We start from the raw sequence: 11220 nt of genomic DNA, 5'->3' as shown, positions 1-11220 counted from the left end.
TCCGAGTGACAATATAATTCTGTTTATTTTCCTTTAGCACACTGCTGGTTAAAACTGCCAGACAGTAGATTTCAGAACGTTCCCTCAACCAAACATCCTGGGGAAATTAAAAAATAAAACAGCTACCGTGTACCAAAAATAAAATAACCCACCCCCACACCCATCTTTTCCCCAAAACAAGTCTCTGCAAAGCCAATGCAATCAGAAATAGACATCTGTGCTTTTCACCCAGGGCCCAAGCTTGCTGCAAAACAAACTAAAAAAAAAAACAAAAAAAAAACAAAATGTCACTGCAAGTTGTTATAACACAAAGCAATGGACAGTAAAATAATAAAAAAAAATCCTCCTCCAAAACCCTTTGTACTGGTGACAAGTGCAGGCGGGGATCTCTCCCCACGCTGCTTCAGCCTTCACAGACAGCTCAGACCTACAGCTTCAAGGAGTTTGCGCCGTGCCCTCGATGCCATCGGCACAGGTCACGGGGCCAGCTACCAACATAAAAGACGCTACATCCACGGCACCCGAATGTTATCGCTGGAACCAGGCCAGCATCTCACCGTCCTGGCCACTGCTTCCTGGCACAAAGAGCAGATCCTGCCTCTGCTCTTCCTTTCTCCAGGGCTGCTTCACCAAGCAGGCTGGTTTCTGAGTGGGAAAGCCCTGAACGCAGGAAGCCCCTGTGGAAGCCCCGAAAAACACCAGTCCAAATTCAGCAGCGAGTTTCCGGATAATGTTTCGCTCCAGCATCGGAGCAAAGCCCTGTGTGTGACAAACAGCTGCGGTAGGACAGGGAAGCACATCCTCCCTGCATGCGACTAGGAACAACTCCAGGGCAGAGATCTCGCGTTTCCTAGATCCACTCGCCCCAGTTAAACTGGTTCAAGCTGTACTTTGCCCCTTGCCTTGAAACCTCCATCGCACAAACTCTTTAGCAGAGACCTTTGATGTTTGCAAAAGATTATTCACATTTTCTGATCAGCCAGCACTGTTTCTAGGAGGGAGGAAAGCACTTCTGTTTGTTGGTTTTTTTTTTTTTCCTTTTTTATTTTTATGTTTTTATTTATTTTTAAATAAAGCACTTTTTGGGAAAAAAATCAAAACCTATCAGTAACCTGCAGTAGCGTCCCCCTGATCAGCCTAGGGACAGTGCTGCCACATCCCTCCCCCTCCCGCATCTTCCCCCCAGTCTCCAAAAATAGTATTTAATATACAGCAATAAACTCTGAGCAAGCCAGAGTCCCGGAAGACATGGACCTGCTTTCACCTCTCCCACCCAGCCCAGCACCGCTCCAACGTGCTTGCTGCAATGCTCCTGGGACAAATCCCTTCAGATCCAGGGTGAAACGCACGTGCCCCAGCCCTGCCGGGCCAGCGCGCGGAGCAGGGACGCAGCACGGGAGGCCTACTCCACGCAACCACGTCTCTGAGCCTTCGCAGCCCCAGCCCAGCGCCGTGTTTGTGCCATGGAGAATCCTCGGCTGAGCCTACGTGGGACTCGCCAGTGAAGACAGACTGGTGCAACCAGGCTGACGTTAAAAAAAGCATCCTTGAATTGTATTAGGCTTTGGCATTTGTTGCGGAGATGCAGAAGCGCCAGTAGGTAAATTAGCTCAGCACTGGCCCAGCTCCCATTTCCCTTGGATTCTCAGCGAGGATATTTCCCTCCCCACCGCATAAGTGCATGAAGCAGACAGATCTCTCCCACATTTAGGCACCAAACAGAGCCTGAAACACTTGGTACTTCGCAGCTGCTCAGAATCTGGCTCACATCAAGGGCTGAAGCTGCTCTGCTGGTCCTCTCCCCTCCTCCTGCTGTTTTCCATCAACACAAGGCCTGTTCAGCCCAGGCTTCCAACACCAACACATTTCCCTGGCTGTTGCAATTTCAACTGAAAGGAAGACCAAGGGACAAAGCACGGCTTCCTGCTCCCTGTTCAGACCCCAGTGGTGCAGGGGAAGCCCTCGGCAGGTGTCTGGGGAGCAGGACCCCCCAGGCACACTCAGCACGCAGCAGCTCTACGCGCCGCACGACTACCAGGACCCAGCTGTGACTCACTCTGCTCCGAACGGCACAGACACGCAGGCACCAGGCTGTCTGCAAGTTCTCCATCCTGCCTTCAGGAGATCCCTGGGGGAAAGCAGACCTGAAGGAGCCCTTCCAGTTCTTCTGTTCCCTGCGATGTTTTGTTTTTTTTTTTTTCCCCCCACTGGCCTCAAGGGCTGGCACCAAAGGTACTTGCTTGCAGTTCTGTGCTTCAGCTGCGACCTCCAGAGCTGGCACCAAGGGACAGCGAGACAGTCCCCAGCTGGTCACAGGGGCAGGGAATGCCTGTCCCTTGGGGGAAAAAACAAATAAAAAAAAAAAAACACAACACAAAAACTCAGAAGCTCCTTAAAAAGAGAAGCTTCTTCAAATGGACTTTTATTCAAAGCCCGACACAAAGGCACCAAAAAGACAGGAATTCATTTGGCTTTCTGCTCCCTGCCACCTGGGATACTCAGAAGGGCCAGAGCCGTTGTTTCAGCCTCGCACAAAGATGTGGGAAATGGCCTGGCCTAAAGACATGGAAGCTGAGAGCACAGACTGTGAGACAACTGCCAGCTGCGCCCCTGCGTGCCCGTGGCAGAACAGAGGGGCTGATGAAGGGGAAATTAAAACAGCACTGCCCTGAGGCTGGATCCAGACTCAGAACGTGATCGACAGCATTGCCTCCCCTTTATTAAGGGGAAGCTTTATTCACATTGCCCTGTCTGCCCCTCTCTACACAAGTGCTCCAAGAACTGAGCCGGGCTCTGTCCTGACCCAGGGACTGGCGCTTCAGCCGCCTGCTGCTGGCTGGAGGCAACAAAGCACACCCAGGCTCCTCTCTAACTGGCTTCAGACAAACGCTGCCTCGGATATTCCCTCAAATACCCGTGCTGGAAGCTCACAGCGAACAAAACGTTTCCTTCCCAGAGCCAGGTACTTCCTTCCACCCATCTGGCTGCCTTGCAGGTGCCAGGCAGGTGAAAAGGGCAGCCAGCCGGAGCGCGCCGCTCCCAGCGAGGTGCCGGCGGGTTGTCCTGTGCCCTCCTGTGTACCCACGTGCTGCATTTGAAGGCTCCTCCCCAGTCAAACCTGGCAGAGGGGACAAAGAAAACTGCTCGCATCACGGGGTCAGGAATGCCCCAGTCACCCAGAGAGCTAGCATCAGCTTTGCAGCAGCGACAAAAATGCAAAAAACAGAGCCAAGATGACTAAACTGAAGCCAAGACTGAACTATTGCTCCTCCCTATTCTTATTCAAATGAGACAAATTCATCTGAACTGAGAAACTAGAAGGCAACAGACCAAACCCTGCACAGCTTCGCCTCAGGGTGCTGGTGGCACCAAAGAGGTGCCCTGGCTGCCAGGAGCGGCAGGCAGAAACCACCCTACAAGACTTGGACACCTGCATGCACATCCCTTTTCTCATGCTGTGCAAGCTGCAGAGATGACTGGGTAAGCCACAAGAAGCTCAGCGATTCCTTGCTTTGAGGATGCTCAAAAAAAGAGGCAACCTAAAAGGCCTGGAGGAGAACACCTCCCTACAGAGGAGCCTGCTTTCAAAGCCAGGTTCTTTGCTTAACAAATTAGGGCAGTTTATGCTTCTCAAACTGATAAAGATCTAAACGTCTCTGTGCTCCAGTTAGAGTAACCCAAAAAACACGGGGGAAGTCTTTGCAGGCACTGTCACCAAACAAAACAGAGCTCGTGCTGAAGGCTTGTACAAGCACTTGGATTTTAGCAGCAGCTAGAAGATGAAGCAGACAACCTCAAGCCTTTTCATCCTAGGGTTTGTTCTTCAGATCTGCTCCCTAAAGCTTGCCTTTTCCTTCCAGCGTGGCAGGGACTCACTTCTCCCAAACTCTGGCTGTTACCACTCGTGTGATTGGGGAGAAGCTAATTAAGGTTCAACAGCTTGCTTTTTAGCTCCCTCAGAATTATGGCCAGGCCCCTAGCAGTGATGACTGCCATCAGTGCCACCGCTGCGGGTACCAGCACGGTGACACCTCCCCGAGCTCCTGTTCCAGGGCCCGTGAGCTGACAGCTCGTATCGCAGCTCGAGGGTTAGGAAGAAACAAAGGCTTCAGCTGCTGGGCCCAGCAGAGCAGAAGGGCTCTGCTCAAATGCTGCTGACCACTCTCAGCTCAAAGAAAGGCTGCAGAGGACCAAACTCAAGAACAACCACCAGGAAAGTCAGGTCCAGGGAGGAGCAGCAGCAAGGAGGGCACTGCTCAGAGCAGCACCAGGTGAAGAGAGCACTTGTGAGAACCAGCCAGCACGAGGTAAAGCTCACCGGGACCGAAGCTGACCCTATCTGGGCCAAATCCTTCTCCTACATACAGGCCCTCTCCCTGCCGCCAGCCAGGAGCGCTCAGCACGGCAGAGGCCGGGGGCAGGGGAAGGCAGCTCCTCGGGGCCTGCTCCGGGCCCGAAGGCATCACGAGGGCTCTCAGGGCTCTGCTCAGCCTCTGTCAGGCTCTGCACGTGGAAACAAACCTCCTGCAGAAGCCCCCCCGAGGGACTGCAGGTGACCCGGCTGGCCAGCCTGTCACCAGGCAACCGGGGAAACCGATGGGCCTCGTCTGCAGCGCTCTGCCAGCTGCCAGAGCTCCGGAGAGCCACAGAGCACCTCGCGCCACAGCACTGAGATGTCGGACATCTGCCCCTCGGTAGCCCGGACACGGATGGCTCTGCTCCTCTCACCACCACAGGCAGGCCTGGTCAGTATGACGGAGTGAGAGCTCGCAGGAGCACCCAGCACAGTGCCCCGCTCTGTCCTGCGGCGCGCATCGCTCACAGGCATGGGGCAGGGAGGGGAGCTGACCGGCAGGAAGCTCAGGGAACAAGAAGCTCCTCTTCAGGTCTTCTGCTTCTCAGCTTCTTCTGAAGGACAGGTCGCTTGCTAAAAAGGGCAAAACAAGGAACTGGGCTTAAAACGAACCTTTGAAAATAAAAAGATACTGAAGGAAACAAAAGCCATAATCAATACAGAAAACAAGTGCATCTGATCAGACGCAGACGCCAGCCTTCTGCAGGCTACATCGGAATCCCTCAGCCACGGATCTAACATTACAGTTGTCAGGCTAGGAAAGTCTCTCCCAGCTGGTGCAGCACATCAGGCCAGATAAATCCCTCTGCTCCTGGCGCAGCTTGCACTCTTAGGAAGGGAAAGGTCCCCCCAGAGGCTGAGCAGCCAGCTGGAGTCTTGGTGTCTTTATGCAGGCGAGTACCATACGTCGTGTTGCACGTTCAGGGAGATGCTGAAGAACCAGCCTCTGTCCTCCACGGTCGTCAGTCACCTAACAGCACCGCAACACTTCCAGGCTCCCAGACAAGATGGCCCAGGCCTCGTTTTATGAGCTGCGGCCCTGCTTAGAGAACGGTGTTCCACCCAGCGATGCAGAGATCTTGCAGCACGTGGCTTTCTTTCAGCGTGGGACATGGCCCAGGACCGCTAGCATCAGCTTCCAGTAGCCCAGTACACAGCCAGCCAGGACTCAGTTTGCTCTTGGATGCCCCAGGGAGGATCAGAGGCTGCACATGGCAAAGGGGAAGGTGAGGGCCTCACTGCTTGCTGGCAGCGGGAAGCTTCCTCTTACCTGGACCTGCTATTCATTCCAAATGAATCACCTTTTTTTTTTTTTTTTCCTTAAATTATGAACAGTATGGAGAAATTGAAAGCAACCGTGTTTGGTCCAACTCCTTCCCTCCCAGCCCCTCGGCTGCTGCTCTGTGGGGCTTGCTCTCACAACCGGCAGAGGCAGAAGAGGGTAGGAATAAAGACACCAAAGGCCACCAATATAGGGAACATGAGGCTGCTGTTGTCCGAGGCATAGGGGTTTGGTGTGCGTGGGCCTGACTGAACCCGGTTCTTATTTGCCTGTTTTTTAACGCTGGAGCCATCATCGTACTCATCCTCATCGTCGTCGTCCTCTTTTTTCTCCAGACCTGGGTGTGGCTGCAGCTTTGGAACATCTGTTGAACAAGACCAAAGGTTGCAGCATTAACCCAGGAAATCACCCAAGGCGGCCCCTTCCCGACCCACCACGCACACCAGGTACAGAGCACTTGGTGATCCCTGAACACTGCTAAGGCAAACTGAAACACTGGTCAGAGGGATCCTAGAACTCCCCCATTCAGGAGCTAGAGGGGCTCCAACTCCATCCAGCACAGACTTGCAGGGAGATTCAAAGACCAAGGACCGCTACCAGAGGAACAGAGATCTGGAAAACAACACTGCCTTGTCTTCAGAGCTGAGGAAGCCAAAGCTCCAGGTAAGGAACACTTAACTGCCAGATAAAAGAGCTCCATGAATTACTTGTCTGCAGGGCCACTGCTGACATCTGAGGCCAGAGGGAATTCATCTGCAGCTATAACTAAGACTGACCAGACGTTCCCGTCTCCTCTACCCCATGCTCAGGAAGCCCTGAACCAAACTCACACTATTCATTCTGACAATGACGCGGCTTCGTGCGCTCACAGAGTAGGAAAACACTGACACCTATCTCATTCTGCAACTGCACCCTGTGGGAACTTGCTGAAAGAGAAACAGTTTTGGCAGAGGTGGGTCAGCAAGAACTATGATCTCATGGTCTGAGAAGCAACAGGCTGCTCTCCAAGGGGAAGGAGCCTTCTGGCTCAGGAACGAAGCTCACCTTCCACTGTTCCTTGCAGGATGTACAGGGCACAGATTTTCGGATTGTCATAGTAGCCCTAGAGAAAGCAAAGAAGGAAGTCAGTGAACACAAGAAATAATGACAGAAGAAATAATCTCCCCACCTTCCACCACCTCTCCTCCCCCAGCACACAGCCGCTTCACATGGCTGGAAAAGAAGGGGAAAAGGGATCTCAGGGCTCTGACCAGCGAAGCCTTATCACCTTAACAAACTCAATGTGGAGCTTTCCTGTGAACGTGGAAACCTCTCCCTGGACGCTCAGCTTCCCCTTTTTGATACTCATGGGAATGATCTCATCGTGAGCCGTGCTGTGTCCAACCCTGTCAAAAATGTCCAAGTCCTTCACCACTACGTGGCCATTCAAGCGAACATCAAAAACCTTCGGGGCAGAAGAAATGACACTGTCAGAACAGATTCAGGCTTGCAGCAGTTGAAAGGGGAACAGAAAAGGAAAGGTCTCTGCTTGTTTTGCACCCAGAACAAGCAAGCATTGCAACATGCACCGTACCACCATGCATGCTCCACTCCCTTGGGAAGGATTCAGAGGCCAGAAGCAGCCAGAAAAAGACAGCAAAGCATTAAGGTTGCTTTCAAACACGCTGAAATTCGCCTCCTACTTTTAATATAATTCCCGTGCCGGCCGTTCAGCACTGAGGACAGACCGATTCTGCTGGTTTATTCGTGCTTTTCTTTCACAACTTCACACCCGCTGGCTGAGGGCCTGCTCCTACCAGCCCAGGGAGGATGCGGCACACCACACCGAGGGAGTTGGGCCATTTCTAACGAACTGCCTGAAGCAGAGCAGGTAACAGGAAACACGTCGGTGATGCTATTGACAGGATGCAGGGGCTGAAGGAGATAAAATGCTGAACTGCTAACCACATCTGAATTCAAAGTGAAAGTCCTCCTCGGGGCCATAATGACTCAAACTTCAGCTCAGCACCTGGGGAATCCCAGCCGAACCACATGAAGAAGAACTGAGCCAAGGATGCCTCAGCTCTTCAGCCTAACCTGCGGTTGTTTTTTGCATCTAATCTGTAAGCCAGCCCCACCAGTTCTGTTCCCAGAAGTACTTCTCTGGCAGAAAGGTGGCACCCTGTTTAAGAAGCAGGGCTCTAAAGCAGCTGACTGAGTGGGGGAAAGCCAGACCAAAACACACACCACTTCTCTTCCAGTTTATCACAGGGCTTTGAGTTCTTTGTTCTGCTGCTTCCACGCCTGTACAGGAGGGATTTCAGAAGTGGGCAAGGATTATTTATCTCCAAAGAGCTATAACAAGGGCTGAATTTAACTCTGTGCTTCCACGGCCAGTCTGAACCTTTATCAGGTTTTATTACATTAGCAAAATTTGTTTTGAGTAGTTTAACGCAGAGCGCTTCCCTGACTCAACGTGTGCAATACTCGCTCCAGCACAGGTTTGCAGTTGCATCAGGAGCCAGTGGCCAGGAAAAAGGTAAGAAACACTTCTCAAACACAGCGCAGCCTAAAGAGATCCTAAGACTCTAATGCAAGTCATGCAGAGTTGCCTGCGTTTGTATGAACACTCCTTTGTAATGCAGTTTTCCAAGCCAAATGTGTACCTGTGGTGTGAAAGAGAGCTCCAGGTTTCAGATCTCCCTCTTAAGAGCTCCGTGGCTGAAGTTAACCATTGGTGCCTCACCTCACACCTCTCTCCATGCAAAGCAGCCTGGGCACGTGGTCTCAGCCAGGAATTTGCATCAAACAGACAGTAAAACTCAGTGGCACAGAGCTGTTGTTTACCTTCTGCTGAGACTGTGCAAAATACACTTCTGCAAACTTCAGCACCAGCACGTAGTCACCCTCCTCCTTGATGGGAACTTCATAGCCAAAGGTTTCCTCATTGTAACGCTCCGTCTGATACAGGATCTGATCTTCTGCGTTGGACCGCAAGATCGGCAGCTTCATGCCATAGTCGGAAGCTGGGTTTCAAGCACAGAACAGCGAGAGGAACGGTTAATTGGTGAGGGACATGGAAGAGAGACTTTAACTACTCTTACGGGCTTAACTCCCACCGTGACTTTAGCACTTGCTGCCCCAGTAAGCCCTCTCTGCCGCCCTTGTTCTGGCCAGGAGGAGGCACTACTAGGGGAAAAGCAGAGGTAGCCAAAATCCCTGAACCTGGGTCCTGGGGAAAAACAGGTCTGGACCTGCTGCAGCCTAAGAGAGCAAACTCACTCACACCATTTCAAAAAGAAGACTTGGTTTCACAAACAGGGCGCAGAGCCAACGGACTTGGCCCTGGACTCCTGCTTCAAAGAGAAAAAACGCCTGGAATATTTTTACAACGTCTCCAAAGTACAAACTCTGAGAGCGAAACCAAAGCAGTCACTTTAGGACTGACTGGACTCATTCATTCAGCACATCTGAAGTTAGGAGGCAACGGCACCAGGCTTTAGAGACGTGTCCTCCTTCAGGGAAAACCTGGGGGATGGCAGAAGGGAGCAAAGCATTACACGGATCTTACGAAACCCTTTCTTCTCACCACAGCCACGCAGTACACATCGGCTTGAAGACAGGAAAACAACGCAGGAAAGGTACGCGAGGGGTTCAGGAGCACCAGCAGCTCCATCAGGTCTCATCAGGTCTCAGAGCTGCCCAGCCGAAATGGGCACCACCTGCAGGTATCTGTACAGCCCCCATGAAGGGCCCAAACAGTACAACCAAATAGGTTTTTCTCTTTTCTGTGATTTCTGTTATTTTTTCAGGTGTTGTCCCTCCTTGCTCACTACATCGCCACCTCTCTAGCAGCCCTCAGATCTCACCCTGCCGTGGCATCCTGTTGTGTCAGGGTTACTGCACAGAAGTGAACTGAGAGCTCAGGATCCATCCCCCAGCCAAGCAGGGCGCAGCGAACACCCTCTGCCCACCGGCTCTCCACTCGGCAGAAGTTGATCCCGACCAAGTTCTCCACTGCCACTTGCCACTTCCACCCCTATTTCCATGGGAACAGACACGGCACCGGCCAAGACAAAGCAGGAACCACCAACCCGGCACACATTGCCGAAGACGGAGCCAATGCAAACGAGCAAGAGGAAATTAATACCAGTTCTTAGTCTCCTGTTTCACACACAGCTACTCAGGCGACGTCGCACACAGCTGCCCTTTACCACTCAAACCAGGGCACAGAGACCGGGGGCTGTGATCAGCAGAAATACAGAGGGTGAGCAGCTGAACCTGTCCTCCCACCCGGACGTTTCTGGCCAGACCACAGCGATAGCAAGCTCGAGACTCCACGAAAGTCAGCTCCTGTCAGAGGGAAGCCTGCGTACGGAGAGAGTCCATTAATAGCCACGGAGGTAACTGGAGAGGAAGAGTCGGCGGCCACGTAGCGGAGGTCTGCTGGCATAGCTGTGGCAGCGAGCTCGATTTCACAGCGCTAGGTGTGCTCGGGGTGGCTCACCAGACACGAGCCGTACACACTACATACCTGTAAGTGCCACCGGGGCATTTTGCCCCTTAGGGCCCAGCACCCAGGCTTAGGCTCAAGAATCCCGGAGGCGACGTGCGGCCCCTCGTCCTCCCGGAGCCAGCCGCGTGTTTCCAGGCAGCCATTCCACAGCTGCCTCCCCAGCGAGGAGCCCGGCGCACGCCAGGACAAGGGTGCAATAAAAAGCCATTGAGGGAAGCGCAGCCCTGAGCTCAAAGGGGTAAAGTCTCCTCCGCTGTGCCTGGCACCACGGGCGGGATTGGGGCTGCTCTAGCAGCCCGCTGTTCAGAGGGGACAAGGCGGGTTGTCCCCGAAGGAGCAGCACGTCGCAGCGTGCTCAGAAAGGTCCCTTTTTGCCCCTCAATTACCTGCTCAGGTCCGCAAGGCCGTTCCAGTCACACACGCGAGGGGGCTGCGAAGGGACGCTGACCCGCAGCAACCAGCACGCCTCGTGCGACGGGGGCGCAGAGCGGCGAACTCCAAGGAGAGGCAGCGCTATTCAACGGCGCCCCCCGGGCCCCGCGCCGGGTCGGTGCCGGCAGCACCCTCCTGCCGCCGGGCTCGCGCCTGAGCCGCGGGGCGTCGCGGCGAGCCCTGCCCGGCCGCACCGCGTGCTGCGAGCCGCGGGGAGCCGGCGGCAGGCTGTCGGCCTCGCCTTCCCCGGGCCCGGTGCTGCAGGGGGAAGTGGCACGGCCCGGCCCGGTGGGACACCGGTGCGGTGGGGCCGGGGCCTCCCGCGGGGGGGGGGGCACGCCGGGACCGGGACGCGGCCGGTGCAGGCGGGCCCCGCATCCCCGGAACCCCCCGGTACCTCCCGGTGCCCCCCGGCGGCGCCGTCCCGGTGCCCCCTCCGGCCCCCCCGGTGCCCTCACCTCGGCCCACGCGGCCCTCGAGCGGGTCCTTGCGGAAGTGGATGCCGTTCACGTCCACATGGGCGTCCCCGCCGGCGTTCACAGCCCACACGACGCTGTCGGCCAGGCCGCCCGCCGCGCCCCGCACGCGCCCCGCCGCCACCAGCAGCAGCAGCCCCGCCGCCAGCGGCAGCGGCGCCCCCGCGCCCCCCATCCCGGG

The 11220-nt window shown here is 54.6% G+C and overlaps 1 protein-coding gene across 1 annotated transcript; it reads right to left on the bottom strand.

Moving 5' to 3' along the window:
* Positions 1-11214, bottom strand: MLEC (malectin). Its single transcript, XM_035340336.1, has 6 exons — positions 11022-11214; positions 8463-8641; positions 6904-7080; positions 6681-6738; positions 4850-6000; positions 1-4802 (listed from the first exon to the last, which is right to left on the bottom strand). The coding sequence occupies exons 1-5, from the start codon at positions 11212-11214 to the stop codon at positions 5771-5773; spliced, it is 837 nt and encodes a 278-aa protein (XP_035196227.1). The 3' UTR covers positions 1-4802; positions 4850-5770.
* Positions 11215-11220: the final 6 nt, after the last annotated feature.

Source organism: Oxyura jamaicensis, chromosome 15 (assembly GCF_011077185.1).
Source record: "Oxyura jamaicensis isolate SHBP4307 breed ruddy duck chromosome 15, BPBGC_Ojam_1.0, whole genome shotgun sequence".
Lineage (NCBI taxonomy): Eukaryota > Metazoa > Chordata > Aves > Anseriformes > Anatidae > Oxyura > Oxyura jamaicensis.
The sequence above is the reverse complement of the archived record's forward strand: the minus strand, read 5'-3'. Positions and strand labels throughout refer to the sequence as shown.

Excerpts from the sequence above, each read along its gene's own strand:
- MLEC (XM_035340336.1), bottom strand. The coding sequence starts at position 11,214 with ATGGGGGGCGCGGGGGCGCCGCTGCCGCTGGCGGCGGGGCTGCTGCTG. Across the intron at positions 8,642-11,021 it reads CGAGGGCCGCGTGGGCCGAG|CTTCCGACTATGGCATGAAG; the intron begins GTGAGGGCACCG and ends CTTGAAACCCAG. Across the intron at positions 6,739-6,903 it reads TCCACATTGAGTTTGTTAAG|GGCTACTATGACAATCCGAA; the intron begins GTGATAAGGCTT and ends TGCTTTCTCTAG.